This window comes from Triticum aestivum, chromosome 3D (genome assembly GCF_018294505.1).
Source record: "Triticum aestivum cultivar Chinese Spring chromosome 3D, IWGSC CS RefSeq v2.1, whole genome shotgun sequence".
NCBI lineage: Eukaryota > Viridiplantae > Streptophyta > Magnoliopsida > Poales > Poaceae > Triticum > Triticum aestivum.
In genome coordinates, this window is record NC_057802.1 from 321,826,805 (window position 1) to 321,848,540 (window position 21,736).

General features: G+C 46.3%; 1 protein-coding gene across 1 annotated transcript; it reads right to left on the bottom strand.

Moving 5' to 3' along the window:
- Positions 1 to 14,813: 14,813 nt before the first annotated feature.
- LOC123074571 (protein MIZU-KUSSEI 1) lies at positions 14,814 to 16,052 on the bottom strand. The gene has a single exon (XM_044497370.1). The coding sequence runs from the start codon at positions 15,819 to 15,821 to the stop codon at positions 14,949 to 14,951; it is 873 nt and encodes a 290-aa protein (XP_044353305.1). The 5' UTR covers positions 15,822 to 16,052; the 3' UTR covers positions 14,814 to 14,948.
- Between the last annotated feature and the right edge of the window lie 5,684 nt (positions 16,053 to 21,736).

The following is a 21,736-nucleotide window of genomic DNA, read 5'->3' on the forward strand; positions in this document are numbered from 1 at the left end:
TCACTTTGCAAATAACCGTGAAGGGATTGACAACCCCTTTATCGCGTTGGGTGCAAGTTGCAGTTTGTTTGTGCAGGTATTCGGTGACTTGTGCATTGTCTCCTACTGGATTGATACCTTGGTTCTCAAAACTGAGGGAAATACTTACTCTACTTTGCTGCATCACCCTTTCCTCTTCAAGGGAAAAACCAACGCAAGCTCAAGAGGTAGCAGTACTCATCTGGACATGATGCATCCGGGTCTTTAAGTGTTATAGATGGTTGCTACACTGGGAAGAGCACCTTCTGACTTGATATTTTAGTGAGAGATCACCCTAATAATTGACTACTGCGCAGTCAAAGGGTGCAAACAACAAAGGGATAAACATTTCAGGCAATTCATAATAGCATGATATGGTATAGCCCTGGGCACAGGGAGTCCTACATGATCATCTTCAATCTTTAGTTGAAGCGACATGACGGCCAATATTTCGTTACCGAGACAACTGTTTCAAAAAACATTATCGTGGCAGCAATCTCAAAAAATGTTGTCATGGCAACCATTTCAGAAAACGTTGTCATGGAAACAAAATCTGAAATTCTGTTGTGCTACGAAATTATAGCTCCTCGTCCCGTGCCCGGTACACCTTCTCCTCGTCGGGGTCCTCCGTGTACGTCTTGCCACCATCACCTGTAACCTATCTCTACGATGTTTACATTAAGATGCCAATCCCGTGGCTCTAGCCATCATGTCGTGACGCACAGGCCACTTAACATTACAACATATAACCATCTCATACATAAATTCATTATCTGACGAAGGCTATACCACATCATATGCATACCCTGCAAAACCAAGTTAGACGTCCTCTAATCGGTTTTAGCAAAATTTTAGTTATGCGCTTAACCTGTTTTAATGATTAAGACTAGCTACCTATGCAAGCACAACAAGGCAATGTTCTTGATGCTAGATTAATTTTTGGTGTGTGTGAAAGAGAGACTTAATTAAAAGTCTCGTCCCCCACACTAAACTTCGTCAATACGCATGACCCCCTAGAAGATCATCCATCTTCGGCACCCTCTTGTGTACACGACGGTTCACTATTCCTGACTATGATGTAGCCCAAGGAACTATTAGCAGATCGGCGACAGCCCAAGCCAGTCGATTGTCATAACCTTGTAGCAAAACTACATCTTTCTGCCGATGAACTGAACCGAAGCAACACTTGTGGGAAGCATAGCAAGAACATCAACCCTCACATATCAGATGTGATCTAGATCGCAACCTGCATCTGCTCATTAACCTGCTCATGATGCCACTGTTGGGAAATGTAGTAGAAAACAAAAAAAATCGCACCTACGATCATCAAGATCAATATGAAGATGCATAAGGGTTGGGATCAACGATCGTTACCAACTCCGGAGTGCAGCGGGAGAAGAAGAGTCGGTGTAGATCATGCTCGAAGTCTCTCGAATGATGATGACGATCCCGCAAACTACCCTCGAATTATCCCTCGAACAGAAGACCGAAAGCATGGCCTCTCTACTTGGTTGCAAGCGTACAATCTTCACAATCCGGCAACGCTTCACCATCCAGAGCTAATCATCGTCGGAGAATTAGAGGGAGGATATTAGAACCACATTGGGCTTCTAATTAAGAGGATTAGAGGTGGCTAGGGCTATCTCTAATTAGTCTAGGACCAACTAGAACTAAATCAATTAGAAGAGGCACCCAAAACTTGTAGTTCAAAAGGGTGCAAAACATCTAGTATATATAAGTTTAGGGGGGAGGATAGGGCAGCCAACAAGGGGGGAAGTTTCCCCTTGGTGCGCCGGCCTAGGGAGGGGGAGTTGGACTCTCCCTCCTAGTTGGATTCGCCCCCCCCCCCCCCACACACACACACTAGGAAAGGGGGGCGCCTCCTCACTTGGGCCTTTATGGCCCAACTCTCCTTCCCCTTCTTGGCCTATTAAGGCCCGTTGATATTTAATTAATATATAAAATACTTTAAACATTTTCAAAGCATTATATATATAATTTAACATCCCCACAAACATTTCCCACCTATATATAATTAATCAGTAATACCCGGTATTGCCCGATATCCACCGAAACCCTTCTGGTGACCCCGAAACACTTCCGGAACCTCTTCGAACTATTCCGATGTTAATGAAACTATTTCACAAATATATTCTCATCACTCCCATTCCACTAACTCTCCTCAGATCTTGATTACCTTAAACTTGTGACCCGTAGGTTCGGTTAAACATGACATGAATGAAACCCCTTCGTTCAATGACCAATAGCGGAACCATGGACATCCATATGGGTCCCTATGATTACACGAATGATATTCGAGTGAACCTTTGGTTATCATGTGACGTTCCCTTTGCTCCGCGATACTTTATAAAACCCAGTGTGCATCGGTATCCTCTTGAGTCATCGCCATGCCCACTATACCGTTGCTCCCGTTACCCATACGACAATGTATGCAGTCATACCGAGAGGGCCCGAGGAATATCTCTCCATCGTCGTAGGAGAAAATCCCACTCTCGAGTTGTTTGTTCACTTGTCAAACTTTCCGGTGAACCTGAAAGTTGTCGTTACGATCACCTTGTTACGGATGACGTTTGAGCAACCCCAAAGTCCACCGCCTAGTAAGAAGTAACCGAGACACTCTCATGGCCTGAGGAACTAAAGTACGCATGCTAACACTCTATGTTATAACATATGATTTCAGACGATATGATCACAAAGTATAACATACAAGATTGGGTCGATTCAATATGATCGTTCTTCTAACGTCATACCCTCAAAGTTGTTTTAGGACTATCGTGGAACCTAACGATATCCTAAGATCCGGAAAACTTGATCACCAACAACACTTGAGCCAGTCCTAGAGGCTGGACCAGGAACCTATTGTTTGACCGTTTATCATTCCACACGTGCATATGTGTTTTCCACTGAATTGTATATTCCAGGATCATAGTAGTTATAGCATGAAATATAAACTCTTAATTATGAATAATGGAAATATAATAATACAATATTATTGCCTCTGGGGCATATTTCCAACATATTTATGATTGAAACTCTTAGCAAGCATCGAAAAATAAAAATAATTTCATTAAGGTAAACCCAACCATAGCATTAAGATATATTGGCCCCCCTTCAACCCCATATGCATCAATTTGCATGGTGAGGCTGTTGGAAATATGCCCTAGAGGCAATAATAAAATGGTTATTATTATATTTCCTTGTTCATGATAATTGTCTATTGTTCATGCTATAATTGTGTTATCCGGAAATCGTAATACATGTGTGAACACATAGACCATAACATGTCCCTAGTGAGCCTCTAGTTGACTAGCTCGTTGATCAATAGATGGTTACGGTTTCCTGACCATGGACATTGGATGTCATTGATAACGAGATCACATCATTAGGAGAATGATGTGATGGACAAGACCCAATCCTAAGCATAGCACTAGATCGTGTAGTTCGTTTGCTGAAGCTTTTCTAATGTCAAGTATCATTTCCTTAGACCATGAGATCGTGCAACTCCCAGATACCGTAGGAATGCTTTGGGTGTACCAAACGTCACAACGTAACTGGGTGGCTATAAAGGTGCACTACAGGTATCTCCGAAAGTGTCTGTTGGGTTGGCTCGGATCGAGACTGGGATTTGTCACTCCGTATGACGGAGAGGTATCTCTGGGCCCACTCGGTAATGCATCATCATAATGAGCTCAATGTGACTAAGTATTTAGTCACGGGATCATGCATTACGGAACGAGTAAAGTGACTTGCCGGTAACGAGATTGAACGAGGTATTGGGATACCGACGATCGAATCTCCGGCAAGTAACGTATCGATTGACAAAGGGAATTGTATACGGGATTGCTTGAATCCTCGACATCGTGGTTCATCCGATGAGATCATTGTGGAACATGTGGGAGCCAACATGGGTATCCAGATCCCGCTGTTGGTTATTGGCTAGAGAGGTGTCTCGGTCATGTCTGCATGATTCCCGAACCCGTAGGGTCTACACACTTAAGGTTAGATGACGCTAGGGTTATAAGGAAGGCTTGTATGTGATTACCGAATGTTGTTCGGAGTCCCGAATGAGATCCCGGATGTCACGAGGAGTTCCGGAATGGTCTGGAGGTAAAGATTTATATATGGGAAGTCACCATACGGTCACCGAAAATATTCGGGGGTATACCGGTATTGTACCGGGACCACCGGAGGGGTTCCGGGGGTCCACCGGGATGGTCCACCTGCCCCGGAGGGCCTTATGGGCTGTAGGTGGAAGGGAACCAGCCCTAAGTGGGCTGGGCGCCAACCCCCCCCCCCCCCCTAGGGCCCATGCGCCTAGGGTTTGGGGGGAACCCTAAAGGGGGGCGCCCCCCTTGCTTGGGGGGCAAGCCACCTCCCCCTGGCCGCCGCCCCTCCCACCAGATGGGATCTAAGGGGGCCGGCCCCCCTCTCCCTTGCCCCTATATATAGTGGAGGGGTGGGAGGGCAGCCACACCTTTCCCAAGGCGCAGCCCCTCCCCTCCCCAACACCTCTCCTCCTCCGCGTGTGCTTGGCGAAGCCCTGCCGGAGAACTGTCACTCCACCACCACCACGCCGTCGTGCTGCTATTGGAGCCTTCTTCCTCAACCTCTTCCTCCTCCTTGCTGGATCAAGCCGTGGGAGACGTCACCGCTCCGTACGTGTGTTGAACGCGGAGGTGCCGTCCGTTCGGCGCTTGGATCATCAGTGATTTGGATCACGACGAGTACGACTCCATCAACCCCGTTCTCTTGAACGCTTCCGCTCGCGATCTACAAGGGTATGTAGATACACTCCTCCCCTCTCGTTGCTAGTAAAATCCATAGATTGATCTTGGTGATGCATAGAAAATTTTAATTTCTGCAACGGTCCCCAACAGAGGCAATGTTTCATTTCCTCCCACCGCCATATGTATAGTTCTGTCAACATGCAACTAACCCTAAAGTGTGATCCACGCACGCTCTTATATGATGGGCACCAAATGAAAATAATATAACCACATGCAACTCAAACTAATCTTAGCAATTCACCAACTAGTCCCATAGGACAAAAATAATTTACTCAGACAGAATAACGATGACATAAACCATTGGATAATAATTCATAGCATCAAACACCATGTTCAAGTAGGGGATTACAACGGGTTGCGGGAGAGTCGACCAATGCATAGAGAGGGAGGAAGGTGATGGAGATGTCGGTGAACACAATGATGTTGATGAAGACGATCACTCGATGATGGTTCCCACGTCGGTACTCCGGCGCCACCGGGAGAGAGGGAGAGAGATCACCCCTCCTTCTTCTTCTTCTTCCATGGCCTTTGCATGGTCCTTGGACACCATGGCTATCGGAGGGGCAAGAGCCCCTCCGAGATTGGATCTTTTCTCTCTTTTTTTATCTATTTTTCAGAACTATTTTTGATGCTGAGCACCATTTCTTGAATATTCATAGATCCATAACTCTGATTGGGCTGAACTTTTAACATGATTCCCCCATAAATTAGCTTTTTCGCTGCGAAACAAGAGTATCAACCGCCTTAAGGAGACTCCACGCGGCCTCCCAAAATGTCCAAGAGCCTGGTCGCCCCCCAAGGCCGTGTGTTGCCCTCGTTCATCGCTTTACGCTGAATCCTTCACCCAAATATCCAATATATTCTATAAAAAAAATAAAAATCGACTCATTTCGGCAACGAGAATTTTTGACCTATATTTCCAAAAACTATTGAAGTAGGAACTCACCTTTGGCACTAGATTAGTAGGTTAGTCCAGAGAAATATTGTGCCAAAAACATAAATAAATGATATAAATATAGCATGAATACTTCAAAAATTATATATACGTTGGAGACGTATCAACATCCCCAAGCTTAATCCCTACTCGTCCTCGACTAGGTAGATGATAAAAAGAATAGTTTTTGAAGTGTTAATGCTAGAATAGAACAAACCTTTGATCACATAGGTAGTGATAATTCCAATAACAAGTAGCACCGTTGTATGAAATTCAACATATCATAAAGTGATAGTTAAGTATGTCGCAAATCTTTCAAGACTACATTGCAAACATAAAGAAATCCATGAAGTAAAGGGGATGACTAGATAGCTCAGTTTGAAGATAACCATCATACTTATGCAATGTTCTACAAATTACTATTGGATGAATGCATACAAAGCTAAGGGTAGTCTTTCTGCTCAATACGTGGTGCCTTGGCCCTACAATCACAAGAGTATATTCAAATATACAATGTAACGATCATAGTAAAGCATGACTCATTTAAAAACACTTACCCTTGGTTGATGATCAAGGGCGGCAGTTGAGTAGCAGTTGAACCTCCAAAGGATGGTGGCGACTCCTGATAATTTGAATCAGATGGATTAAGAGGTTGCCTAATAAGGCCGGCTTGTGGAAGAGATGAAATTGGACTATGAGGCACCTTTGTACGTCGCTTACGGGTGACTGGTGCGTCAGATAAGCCGGCAACCAGTTCTCCAGAGCCGCTCCTGGCCTGGCGTCTTGATGTACCCTCTTCTTGTGATTTCTCAAAAGAAATTTTGGATCCAAATGAGCGCCTGGGTGAGAAAATTTTACTTTCCGGACGACTCGTCTTATTTTCTTTGGAGATAAGGGTTCCGGGCTAGACGAAATTGCAATTACCTCAACATCGCCGACTCGAATTGCTTCGGAGTTATCCTGAGAATAAGAGGCTTCAGCAAGCTCAATAAAAAGATGGTCGAGGGAGTCAAGTTCCACCTCTGACTCATTATCAGCCGTCGACGACTCGTCTCCAGCTGCCGGCTCATTTGCAACAGACGGCTTATTTCTTCTTGGGGCCGGGGCCGCCATAGACTTGCGTGACTCTTTCCTCCTCCAGAATACGTTAGTCGCCTGCGATTTTCATAAGACGGAGATCAGTGTTATGATGAACAACTCAAAACGCAGAATAAATAAAGACAATGCAAAGATACTTACTAGAGGCGCAGGGCAAAAAGGAGCAAGCCCAGTTTTGATGCATTTTTCCTGGGGCTCTCCCAGTAGCTTCTTGACGGCTTTGTTAACTTCACTTTCGGTCAAATCAACTTGACTGACGTGTTGAACATCGTTTGACTCGCCAGAACAATTACACATTAAGTCGATCCTGCGATTTAATGGTTGAACTCGCCAGCTGAACCAGCACTGGGTCAACTCAACTCTGGTGAGGTTATTTGCCTCCAAGGCCCTAATCTTGGAATAGATGGGGGCGATTTGTTGACGTTCTTCATCAGTGCCCCAACCCGGATGGTTGTATTAAGACGATTTAGTCTGTAAACCGGCAGGGGGTTTTCGTCGGCAGGGGCGATGTTCTTACAATAGAACCATGTCGCATCCCATCCTTTTGGATGACTCGCCAGTTTGGTTGGGGGGGGGGTTCTCCTTCTGGTACTCGCCAGCTAATAACATTCTAAGCTGGTAGAAGACCTTGAGTCACAAGATTATCGAGTACCAGTTTGGTTACTCGAGACTTTGCCCAGTTGCAAGTCGTAGTTTTTGACATGATGAGTCGCCCAAAGATTAAATAACTACGAACAAAATATAAACGGCGGGTCATTTATGGATGACAAGACACCTAGCGGTTTACGCGATAAGTCTGGGCTCAGAAAAAATGGCTATGAACTGGGGGCGAATCAACATGCTAATGAGTCGCCAAAGTACAAGCTGGTCTAATGGAGGAATCACTATGACTTCCACGACAGGCGAGTTATGATATACAATAATGAGCAGGCAAGACATGAGGCAGCTCATCCTAAATTAAGGGCTCTGATTTTTGGCTAAGTGTTGACCAAACAAGTTTCTATTGGAAGCATTTGTGGTTATGGATCTACAAAATGGTTCGAAAAGGAAAAATATTTGCTAAACCTATGGTGACCGCTGGAAAGTAACATCTAATCTATTTGCAGAATCTAAAGAAGACTCGAAGTTCCTAGATGCAAAAATGGTGCCATGACCAGCACCACTATATTTTTATAAGGAGTTCATTGGAATCTAGATCTAAATAGCAGTGGCAGTAAAAAGCTTATGAACACTGACGAACTACGAGGAACTACAAAGGAGGTAATGTAGATCTGGAGGAGTGGTATTAGTGTACCTGATTGCAGCAGAAAAAGGCGGAGAAGCTCGGTCGAGCTCCGGTGATGACTAGGCGGCGTCGCGGTCCTGGATGAGGTGGCCGGCGAGGTCAAACAGGCGCGGCGGCATTCCAGATGCGGGAGAGCTAGGGCGCAAGGAAGAAGAAGCGAGGGGAAGGAGAAGTAAAAGTGAAAAAAGGACCCCCTCATGTATATTTATAAGGAAAAGGGAGAAGGGTAAGAGGCAGGCGCGAAAATAGAGAAGTCGTGGTAACTTTTTGAGTAATGGATGCCTCGATTCTCGGGCTTGACTGATATACACAAAGATCTGTTATGACGTCATGCTAGAACTCCTGGAAATCCGGAAAATGATGTCATGATTCGAAGACATGGAAAAACAACAAGTGTGAATTATCCTAAGCCGGAATGGATAACCCAGCCATGATGTCGTGTCAAAGAAAGGGAGATGACCCACCGTATTCATCAGGTTAAAGATTGACATGAACGATCAAGTCGATCTGGGGGCTAATGTTGGGGATATAACCCCACGATATGACCCGCCCATTTAGGGTCGGGTCGTTCTGGGGCGACTCAAGAGAGAAGGCTCAACAAGTGGGTTGTGGTTATCTAGAAGACTAGTCCAGAGGATAAGTCACCAGGTGGGCTGACTCACGGTCCAAGACCTTGAGTACTATTTCTGCTAAGACGCCTAAGGAATATGCTTAAACAAGAAAAGTAGGAAACATATTAGTACACGTGTGGCAATGCGACCCGGACTCTGTTGTAAGACCAGGGCCTCAACCTATATATAAAGGTGAGCCATCGAGGAAGAAAGACTAAGTTACAAGCTCTCTAGTACTAGGTTAGCCAAGTCACACCCTTGTAACCGAAATCATCATCATCAATATCAATCAAGCAGGAGTAGGCCTTTACCTCCACGTGAGGGGCCGAACCTGGGTAAACCCTTGTTTCTCGATTCCAATCAACCCCGTTCAAGCAATCACGTAGTGGCCATGGCCTCACAACTAAGTCCTTTCACGAGGACATTTGCCGTGACAAAACCATGACAACTCGCGTGCCTCCGCGTGCTCTACTCTTGGGTCCCTCCGTGCGCGCTCTCACAGCGGTTGGGACTAGTGCATGATCACGTTGGGGCCCCATATGCATGCGGTTGCACCGCGTGCATCGCCATGATGCAGCTACATGCTGCACGATGGAGTTGCGCGCTTCAAAAATGTGCCGATATTCCAGGCCATCCGGCCTCCCCATTTATACCCGCGGGCATTGTTCAAGAATTCGTCCATTAATCAGTTAATGGGTCAGTTAATCGCTACTCGTAGGGTAACCAAATCGAATAGCACCTATTCATCGTGTTAACTTGTCAGGCCGATTTTTGGCCCGTTAGATCGATTAATCGGTTATAGGCCGATTAATCACTGCTGACCCATTAACTTGTGGGCAAACAAAGCCCAATTTTTTCCCCTGTAACCCCTTCCATACTCCTCTCGCTCCTCAATAGCTAGGGTTTGCCCAAACAGTAGCATATTTTGGTATATTACATAGTTGAGAGCATGAGAGTATGGTATAATACACAAAAACTAGATATATGTTGGTAATTCCTATTTAATCTATCGATTAATCCAGTTAATAGGCTGATTCACCGATTAATCACTACTCCCAAGCCGACCGAGCAGCTACCAGTTACCGATTCCCTGAACAATCCACGATCATTATAACCTTAGTCTCTTCAACCTTTCGATCATGCCGCACAACACAACAAGCACACCCATGACAACACATACAAAGAGGATATCTAGCGGCGCTCCAATGGAGTTCGGCGAGCATCATGTGGACACTCACGTGAGGGAGAAGGACCTCTCAGTGGTGTACACCATTGACCCGGCTGTGGTGGAGGACTTCATCAACACCATGGAGGAGTTGCTTGCCCAGGACAAGTACAAAGTGGTCAACATCGACCTCCAGTACACCGACAGTCGTCCCGGGAAAGATCAGAGGGTTGCCGTCGCCCAGTTGTCTGTGCGTCATCACGTCCTCACCTACCACTACTTCCTGGCCATAAAGCCTTGTGAGTGTTTCTCTAGGTTTGTCAACAGCCCCAACTACAAGTCCACTATGGTGGACACCGCCCACGATTTAAAAGTGCTCGAGGTTTCGGGCTTGGCCTGCTCGAAGCTTGTCGAAATCCGTGGCCACTACAGGTTCTGGGGCAGCACGAAGGACTCCCTGATTGACCTTGCCTAGGCCATCATCGACCGTACTACAAAAACATGAAGGAAGATGGCAAGAAAAATCTTGCAGCTTGGCACAGTGCATGGGTGCGGAGATTGGATGAATCTCACCTCAAGTTCGCGGCCATGAACGTGTACACATGCTACAAGATGCGTAGACAGACCGTTGACATGAGGGAGTGCCTCCTTTCTGTAATCGATGAGGGATCGACCCACCAACAGAGCAGTGGCGGCAAGCGTCACAAGAAGAAGTAGATGATGGTTAGATGATTGTTTATTCTAGTTAATTATGCATGTAATTGTTTACTTTGGTGTGTGCAAATGTCATGTCTGTACTAGCCACTTATGTAATTGGATGATGAATTTGGTTATGCAATCATGTCCTTATAAGTATATATGTTATTGTTCTGTAGACAAAGAAAATCACATCACACACGGACTAAACTAGGGAACCCGTCGATGATGATTTCATCGATCGCTGACAATTGTATACCAGCAAGCGTTTGCCCACAACACACATGGCTTATTAGCAGCAATCGTCTGTGTTATTATTGGTCACCGCACATATTTTTGATTACAGACCTGTTTGTCGCGTATCACACAAATCTTGTTAAGTTCAACCGTTTCTATTCTCTTGGCTCATCTCAAACAGTTCATCCAAGTGAACTGTATGCCTTCTATCGCACACACCTTGATATGGCTGGCCGTTTCTGTCGTGTTGTCTAATCGCAAACAGTTCATCCAAGCGAACTGTATGCCATATGTCACACATACCTTGATCTGGCTGACCGTTTCTATTGTTCTGGCTCATAGCAAACAATTCATATGGATCAATTGTGTGCCAAGTATCGCACGCGCAACTCTAAGCTGAATCGTCCTTGATGACTCCGCCATCGCACACAGTTCGTTTTATTGGTGTAGATTTTATTATGACTCCGTTTGCGATTCATGCATCGCACACATTTTGGTCGAAGGGTCTCTGATTCATATGTCGCGTTAGAAGCATCCTGTAGTAGTGGAAGATCAAATAGAGGAAAACCATATCGATGATATTGCAAATTACCGCAATAAGATGAATGATTGATCCGGTCTCAATCTCAACCTCTGACAAAGTGTGAATAGTGTTACAAACCCTAGCCTTGCAAGTTGAAAATACTCTTTCCATGGTGACAGCGTAGATGGAGGAAGGAGGTGTTGACGAGGTTATCTCCCACCGGTAGGCCCACGATGACCTAAAAACCCAGTAGAAGCCCATGGTGGCACAAGCCCATGTTCATCAAGTACCAATATATCACCCAGCATGGTAGGGGTTTAATCACTCGGGACATGTTACCTAAGTGATTATTCCCGGCGTTCAGCTCGGATTAAGATGGGCATATCCTCACTTAGACGCACTTCACTCAGATGAAAGCAACCCAAATGACCAGAACCAATAATCGTAGAGTTACGTCTGGGGCTTCATTACGCCATAAATGACCTATTTAATTAGCCACTACTACTAGTACTCCCTCCAGTCCTTTTACTCCGCCTATTAAATTTGTGTCAAGTCAAACTTTTCAATGTTTGACCAAATTTATATTAAAAAATATCAACATCTACAATACCAAGCATATATACTATGAAACTACATTTCATAATGAATCTAATCATATTGATTTGGTTGTGAATATTGATATTTTTTTCTACATGTTTGGTCAAAGTAGATATACTTTGACTTCAGACAAAGCTTGTATGCAGACTAAAAAGGATCGGAGGGAGTATCTCACATCCAAGTGTCAGAAACTAGTAATGGATCAACTATTCACTATAGTACTAACAATGTAAGTTACGGACAGACTTTAAATCCGGGGCAGCGCACTCTATAAAAGTTGCACGGGGTTCCAGTCTATGGACGATCTCTCTCTCACACTTATTCTCATACTTGTAATCTTAAAACCATACACAAAAACACTCCCTGGAGTATTACCTCTACCCCGAGGGGCCTGAACATGCATATTTTCCTATGCGTACTCATTTGTGTCTCGCTAGATCAAGCTCCTTTCTCATATCCTTCTCATTGTCATATTTCACACCACGACAGTTGACGCCTACCGTGGGGTTGTGCATCTGATATCCTATAAGTGCACATGGCTGTTGTAGCACTTTTGTGATAAGTGTTGAAACCACATGGAGTGAAAAGGAAGGCATAAAAAAACCCACAACTACGCTATCACTTAGCAGTTACGTACGCACCAAATCTAGAGTTTGAAAATAGTCTACTCTATAAGTTGCTAGGGAAACAGAGTAAAAAGGTGTTTATCTAAACTACAAACTAGAAGGTAAAAACACGAATTAAAAGACACTAAGTTAGTAGAGACGGCGCATGAGCTATAAAGCATTCTCGAGGGTTCAGAAATCATCACTACTAATATGCACTTTATATCTCCTCCTAACCACTCTTCATGCACATAAGTGGGCGTTCCCGTACATAACATGTTCTACTCTCACATATACTTCATGCCACATAGGCCACCAATTGTAGTTTCTCCATGTCGATGTGGTTTTACCTGTTACTCCCCTATTAATTGCAAAGGCGCGGAATTGAAGATAATGGTGTCACTCAAATTACCCTAACTTCCTAACCTCTACAACGACACTCGTGGCTCCATGACGAATCACGACTGTAATGCGAGTGAGGCCTCCTCTCAACATTCGTGAAGGGTACTAACTCGAACATGAACAACAAGATTATTGATCGCATTAAGAGTTCATCCATATCCCCGAGAACTAATAACAACTACTCAAACATAGGAATAGGAAACATCAAAGTGAGGGTCAAGTTACAAGCCGGCATTGAGCCGGTCAAGGGAGAAGGCATGGCAGTGTTGGTGGAGACGACGGTGTCGTGGTGATGGTGATGATGGTGGTGGCGCCTGCGTGGTGGTGATGACGAGGGCAGCCGGCGTGGTGGTGATGGCGAGGGCGGCGTCAGTGGAGATGGCACCGCCCAAAGGCCGGTGTGCGCGGTGGTGGAGCCTCCTGTTCTTCGGTTGGACTTGTCCCTTCTTCTATGGTGGTGGAGATGGAGCAGCAATGGACATTGATCTTGGATGATGACAGCTTATGGAAGATGATGGTGGTGGCTAGGGTATGGAGAGGTATTTATAATGCCTCTCCCAAAGCCTCCTCCGTTGATGATAGTTGCCTGCTTTGATCCAGGGGTGAAGGTGAGCCTAATCCTCTCCCAAACCCTTCCTATTGGCTAAGGGGATCGTGTGCGAACAAACATGGACGATATCGGTGAAGAATCTCGTCCAGAATGACAACTTTTGGGCCTATCTCACACGATACGATCACCGGTACGACTACGGAGTCATACTAGACATCGTCGAACGCTTTGGACTCCTTTGATATTTTGATCGTCATTTCTTCATACAGATTGCGCAGTATGACAACTTTTGGGCCTATCTCACATGATACGATCACCGGTACGACTGCGCAGTCATACTAGACATCGTTGAACGCTTTGGACTCCTTTGATATTTTGATCGTCATTTCTTCATACAGACTCAGATTTTGATGTTCTTGGGCTCGTTCGAATCACTTGAAAGACGCTGACGCGCCGGTGGTATTAAATTTGGAGCACTTAAAAACACTTTCTCGACCTCCCAAATGCATGTCTAGTCTTTCTGTCCTCTGTATTGAACGCGTGTTTGGTCCCTTTCATCGTTTTGGTCCAAGGTTGATCCAAAGCACCTCTAGACACAAGAAAACTAAGAAAACTAATAAAAAACCAAATAAAACACTAGTGCAATGCTCATAGTGAAAAGAGTAAAAACCTATGGGCGCTTAAAGGGGACAATGAAAACAATAAAATGCAATCCGCACGAGCATCGAGCAACTCATGAGCAACTTAAGAAAAATATGATTGAGCATATATGGGCGCTTAAAGGGGACAACGAAAATATATGTGCGAGTTGAATTCAAGCTTAAACTATTTTATTTTAAAACTTAGTTGGATTATTATATTTACATTTAAACTAGTGTCGCATTTGAATACTAACTCATCGAAGATTTGATATGCTAATATTTTCAGTGTTTTGGACTTCAAAAATAGGAGCAGAAGTTTGAGGTTCTCATAACCGTGTCTGTATACGTGCACAAATATTGTGTTCGTTTCGAGGAATGTTTATGTTCGATTCCCGGTTTTCATACCACCTCCGTCCTGGTTTATTGGCCCCCTTCTTATTTTGTGTCGAATTTTGACCATAGCTTTGACTAACAAAATGTTAAAGGATGTCACGAAAAATTATATCCTTGGATTTGCATTTGAACATAATTTTCAATGATGTTATTTTTACTATGCATAGCTTATACTATTTTATTAGTTAAAATCATGATCAAAATATGGCCCTAAATACGAGGGGACTAATAAATCGGGATGGAAGTAGTATGTACTAGTAGTAGCTCTAATAAACACCACATGCATTATTAAGGATGCCATAAAAAGGGCAACATAAAACACAACGGAGAAGAAAAACAGTTCAAAGCACGCACAACACACTCCCAGCAAACTGCAAACGCGGGATCAAACTCTAAGAAGGTAGACGCTAAGCTCGGGGCCGACGCTGTTGGCATTGCTGCTGCTGTCCGGGTTGATCATGTAGAATGCCTCCGAGTCGCGCGAGCCCACCACGCGCTCGAACCGCGCGCGCATGTACATGACGTCTCCCTCGCCGCCACCGCAGGACGCCGGTATGACCCCGGCCCCCATGGACACGGGCTCCAGCGCGCGCAGCACCCGCCAGTCTGCGGCCCCGCACTCGCGCCGCACCGCGTACCCGCATCCCTTGCCGTTGCAGTAGGCGCGCCACACCGTCTCCTCCAGCAGCTTCCTGCCCGCGCCGGCGCCCGCGGTGGTGCCGGGGAATGCGGAGGCGCCCTTGGAGCGCTCGCACTCGAGTGCGATGCGCACGAGGCCCGAGGCCATCTCGCGAACCAGCGACGCCGTGGGCGCGGTCAGCTCCAGCAGCAGCGCCGGGCACGCGCGCGGGTCGACCTGGAACGCGAGGTGGACGTGGCCGCGACGGTGCCCGTACAGCGTGCCGGTGAGCCGCGAGCCGAGGCCGACCTGCCGGTGCCGGCCGGAGATTGCCGCTGCCAGCGCCGTGCGCAGGCGCGACACGGCCGTGCGGCCTGGCCTAGTATTCTTGCGGTGCTGCTTGAGCGGCTTGGGCGGGGGAGACACGAAGTCCTCCGAGTGGAAGGAGAAAGCCAAGGACGCCTCCTCCTCCTCCTCCTCGGCCCGCTTATCCGAGCTGATCTTGACGAAACCTTCCTCGGCGACGGCGGTGCTAGTGGCGCCATGGCTGCTGCTCTTGCCGAGAACCGGCCACTTGAAGTGCCTCCGGGAGAAGGAGAATGAGGACTCGTGGGGGCTTCTCTCCATGATGTTCCTCATGGTATGGTTTCTTGCAGAAGCTTGCTGTCTATTGCACGCCGGCTGTGTGTACCTATGTATGGAGGATGATGGGTGGAAGGAATGGGGTTTTGTACTGTGAGGGGAAACTGGTGAGCAGAACCCACCAAACTGAGCAGACAGGAGAGAAGAGAAGAGAAGGGAAGCGTGTGTGTGAGCTCTGTCTTGTTTCTGGTTTGGCTCTGTTGTGTTTTGTTGTGTCTCGAGGTCGAGGAGGAAATGGAACACACGCTGCTGTGAGTCTGTGCCTCTGCGGTCAGGCCCGGCACCGGCAGGCACGCAAGCAGGCAAGCATTGATAAATGAAATTCATACTCACTTCCAGACATCCTTTATCGAAAGAAAAAAACCGTGACCGGCTGGTTTATTAAACACATGTTTATGTATCATTTGTACCCTGTTAACATGCTGGTAAGATGTTCCTACAACTCAGAGGATGCAGGCCGGCTCCGGTAAAAATGGCGGCCAACTCACCTCCAGAGGTTGTACTGCATCTCTGCGTCTGAAGTAAAAACACAGGCAGCCAGACCTGCCGAATGCGAGGATACAAGTAAGGATTTCTCCAACTAATCGTATATCAGTACTACATGGAGTATATTACAGAGATGTGGTGCGAGCGAGTAGGTTGGTTTGCCTGCATTGCGCTGTGCCCCTTCACTCTCAGAGTTGACAACTGTGCCCAGCTATAAGCTGGTCCGTGCCCCATGTCAACTGTGTGCAAATGCTGCAAATGGTGTCACTAGTTTGACCGGTAACTAAATCTCTAGACACCATACCCGAAACATGGCAACCAGATAATGAACCGGCCAACAATGTAGGTGAATTCCAGTTGAGCATGAAGATTTGGGTGACAATGTTTTGCATTAGTAGGTGGCACGGTGCTGACTATTTCTCTCACATTGCTTGCATCCCGCTGTAACGTGCTTTACACCGGGATACTCTTGAGAAACTTGTGCCAGGTGTCTTGCGTGGGCGTGACTGAGAGCGAAATTAACTCGATGCCTATTCAGGTGCACTAAATAATGCCAGTGTGAGCTGAGAATTGGTTCAGAGACATACGCAGTTTAGCACGTTGAATTTTGCCCACCCCTGTCTCAAGGCCCAAATGCCTCCAAGCTGCCTCCTGAGAAAAAGGGACATGGAGAAAAGCACAGTGGCGCGACCGAGCTTAATCTGTCCCCACAATGACGCTCAAATCATGACGGCGGCCCGGGTGTGGATGTGGATTGCTTCAAGTGAAACGGAAACACATCCAGGCACTGTTTGTCGCTGCACACATTGTAAAGGACTAGAGCTTGAACTTGTGCGAATGAAACGAGGAAAAGGAGACGACAAAGGCAGTTGTGTTTTCCACCCCTTGTGATCCGTGCGGTCGATAGGACAGAGCAACACGGTAAACAAAGCAGCAAACTTTTTTCTTTTCTTAAAGGATAGTCACGGAAGACATAGCAAGCACCGAAAAGTGCAAGTAGAGGCCGAGTTCCATAGAAATCTTCCTTTTTTCAGCAAAAAACTTTTTCCACACCTTAAAAAATTCTGAAAAAAGTAATGTAGACATATATTTGTAGTATACATGTATAAAATTTCATAAACATGTATTCATATGAGATGTACACAAAAAAGACAAATGCAGGCACTAAAATGGGCTTTTTCTTTATTGTATTTGGGCTAGATATTTGACTTTTTTGTGTAGCATGCAAATAATCAAATTAGTTGATGAAATTTTAAACATATTTGAAGAACATGCATATGTATTTGTATGAAAAAATATTTTTTCAAACTTTTAATATATTTTTAATTTTTTTAAACAAGCTCCATGGAGCTCGATCTTTGCAACGCCGCACTCTAGCAAGCACATACTAGCAGAAGAGAGTACAATTGCACCATAGGCCAAAACCATGTCCACCGCCTCGCCCGGTTGGCCCAAAATCACCATATTTGACCCTCTGACAAAATATTAGCATGATTTGACCCTTGTTCGAAAGTTTAACGGCGTTAAGGTATATGGGTTATTGACATAGTCAATGGCGGTAGACCCTGGTCCACGCCCCTGAACATACCTACATGGCGAAGTAGCAACGTTATTGACCCTTCTAACCCTACCACACGACTAGCGGCAATAGACACCTCAATGGGTAAGTGGCTGGCGGGCCTTTGGTGAGCTACCCACCCATTCAGTCTCATTCAATTTTCTTTTCTCATACCCGAGCTAGTGCCTTCTTCCCTCTCCCATCCAAACTTCTCTAAAATTCCTCTTAAATTGGAGCCATTTGTTCGGTGAATAGGAGGCATTTTCTATCCCTCGAGGTAAACTCTCCCATCCTCCATGATTTTATTAGTTAGAATCATCTTATTTAATGGCATTGTTAACTTTTGAGCAAACCCTACTTTTGGTGATTTCTCTCAAATCCATTGCAAAAATGGTGGAATGTAGGGTTGTATGAGTTTTATGATGTGTAGTGGGCATTATGGTTGTGGTTTGTAACCAGAACTAGGGTTATGGTTAGGGTTAGGGTATGTGCTATTTAATGTCATGATTCGTCGAATACATTAGTTGTAATGTGCTTTGGATATAATGCATTAATAATTTCATGATGCATATAATACATTAGACTTGTCATTGATCCATTAAGTTGCGTGTCATTATTTTTAGATAACGAGACTCGTTAATGTTCATTATTTGGATAAGGCGGCATTTTTCAGTAACAGTGCCGACATTATTGACGACAATCAGAAAAGGGGAAGGTATGATGTTGAAAGAGTAAGGGTCAGGCATCACTTCTCGGTTTTGTGCCCTCGAAGAACCATTTGCTGAGAAATCCCGTGTTGCAAGAGATTCTGGCGATCGAGGCATCTCTTCTAACTTGGATTGGTCCCTGCTTGTATTGAAGCGGATGGACCCGAATGTTAGAGTTAAACTCACAGGAAGGTATGATGTTGGAGTGGGATCAAAATCTTGAATGGAAAATATGTCTAACAATTCGGATTTGCATTTGGAGGTACACAAGGAGGCACTTGCATTTTTGAAGTGAGAGCCTCCGGGTCGCTCCCGTTCGGGCGACTCGGGCAGAAAAAAGCCATCCCTAGTCGACGCCACCAAAATTCCTGCCTACCCCTGCTCCGCCTCCACCAGACGACACCGCCCCGTGAAGTTGCGTGACTGATAGCGCCGGCAGGGACCTAGCGACGGCGCAAGGTGACTCTCGGGCACAGTGGAGAGTGTCCATGTGGTCTGACACGTTGGCATCTTGGCCAGCGCAACGACACGCCGTGGCGGCCTCCTACACCTGGCATCCTGTCCAGTGCGTGCGGAGACTCCCTCCGGCTGGCCTCTACTGACGGCGCATGACGGGAATCTCCTTCCCCCTCAGATCCAATCGAAATGGCGGATGCTGCTTACCATTTTCCTCTGCTCCGCCGACACCTACGTTCGACGGCCTCTGCCACTCTCCTCCCCAGCTGCGCGCATGGTCTCCCGTAGGCATGTACTCCATCCTTCACCTCTGCTTGCCACTGGCCCTACTCCGTCATCCACGCGCGCGTCCGCTCCTTCGCATCCTCTGCTCGACCAACACCCGTGTTCGATGACCCTACTCCTATCCTCTCCAGTTGTGTGTGCGGCCTCCCGACAGCCTGTGAATGCTCCTTCACCTCCGATTGCCGCTCGCCTTGCTCTGCAATGCACGCGCGCGCACCTCGTGTCATCTAGCATGCTTCTTAGCCTCCTCCCACGCAGTCGTGGCGCCCCTGCTCGCCTGCTTCCTCACTGGTTCGTCAGTTCCTCATGAGGCGGACGCCGGATCCCGCATACATGGCTCTCCCCTCCCTCAAATCCCTCGGGAGGTGCTAGCTTCTGACAGTTGCGTTTGCATGACGTCAGCTTGGGATGGGCTCTCCAGCTGATTCACGATGTTGGTTCAACCCATGTGCCCATCTAGCAAGCAACATCCATCTGCATCAACGTCTGCGGCACATCTATTTCCTTGAGCGCTTTCACCATTAACCCATGGGTGCCAAGACCACCCCCCCCCCCCGACCTTTTCTTCTTCTACTTCATGTAATAGAACACAAGGATCGAACCTACTTTTCTTTAAGTCTGTTTATTTTTTAACGTCGTCTATGGATAGACAAGATGAGAGAGGAGAGAGGAAGCTGAACGACAAGAGCTAACAAGGTCCAATCAAGTTGAGGCCTGGAAAGGAGTACTTGTGTGACTGTTACAAGGCCAACCTGCGCAACATTGGCTTTTCTTCAACGTCTGCTGCTCCAGAATAAAACCTTGCTTTCACTGTATCTCGCATGCGCAGTCACGAGGTTGACCGAAATTGGAGGTGGAGGCGCTTGGAGGGTGCGAGGAGACCACAAAATTCTTCATCGATGGCCGCCGATTGACACGACGACTCTCACGGGCGTCGCATCCCGCTCTGGTGGTGTGCCGCATCTCCTCCTCCTTGATTGGTGTGGTGATGGGGAAAATCCTATGACGGCTTGCCCGACGACAGTAGCGGTGCATTCACGCCATTTCTCATGTTGGTGGCATTGTCTTCATCTCCTCTCATCATTGTGCCTCCTGCTACCCATCGTGTTGATGTTCTTTCTCGGCAACACGGTAATCTCCTCTTTTCGCCATGTGAGCCTCCGACAACACTCTGTCTGGCCTCTGTTAGGATCCTTTGTTCTCGCCAACTTGTAGTTGTGTGTGCCCTCCATTTACACTTTTGTCATGGTCTATGACCAGCCTTTGGTTGAGATTTTTTCTTCTGAGGCCTCTATGTGAGCATGTTAAACCCTTCTAGTGGTGAATTGACATTCTCTTTGTGCATGCTCGTTGAGCCAGCGTCTTCCCCTCCATCATTATCACCTTGCCATGAACAACTACCTTAATGTTGGGTGCTGGATGGATAGGGGCTGGCAATGGTGCGGCTCCCTGGTGGTTAGCAAATGAAAAGTTCGCTCGAAAAAAGTCTCACCTCGAGTTTTTTATGTATCACGAAGCGTAGGGAATTGTGTACGCAAACGAAAGCTTCACTCGATAAATATATTTGTGTATATGTAGGAATCAATATGGGTGTCCAGATCCGGCAACTGGTTATTGATCGGAAGGTGTTCTAGGTCATGTCTGCGTATTACCGACCTGTGGGTCACATGCTTGTTGATTATTGAATTGTTGAGTACTGTGAGGTATTAGGAGCGTGAGAGAAATGCAGTGGAAATTTTTTGAAAATAGCAAAAACGTTTCAGAGATGTTCCAGAGGAAACCGGGAGCATTCCAGCAAAATCGGGAAAGTCCCGGAGTAGCCTAGAAGGTACAGAAAGGCCCGGTAAGGTTACGGAATCTTCTGGAAAATTGTGAAAGGTGTTATAGGGCTGCTCCCTAGGCTAGGCAAGTGGGGGCAACACATGGGCCTAGGGGGGCAATAGTGGCGCACTCGAGATTACTTAAGAGCCAAGGCAAAGGGCGCGGTAGCCAGGGTTTGGGGCGTAGCCCTCCGTGGTGTGATCGGACCTGAGGGAGGGAGCCCATCCTCCAAGCCAAGGCCCCTCCTCTGCGCCTATATATAAAGGAGGAGGCAGCCCCCGCCCTCCTCTCTGGGTGCATAATTTATAACATGTTCACCAACCTCTTCTCTCCGATGCATTGCTAGTAAAGGTCAATCCTGCATCTTCATAGTTGGTCGAGGGTTTTATTCGTAGGCAAGTTTTTTTTGTTTTGTACTATGTTTCTTAATAGTATTACCTCTGCATATATCTTCGTAATTCATATTAGAATTTAGTAAGTGTTAGTACAGTCCACCTTGTGCGACAACATTATTTCTGAATCATGTTTGCTACAAGAAGGTTGTTCAATGAAGTTAGAGAGCAATAATTGTTCAATTTATGAATAAATAAGGGACATAC

Excerpts from the sequence above, each read along its gene's own strand:
- LOC123074571 (XM_044497370.1), bottom strand. The coding sequence starts at position 15,821 with ATGAGGAACATCATGGAGAGAAGCCCCCACGAGTCCTCATTCTCCTTC.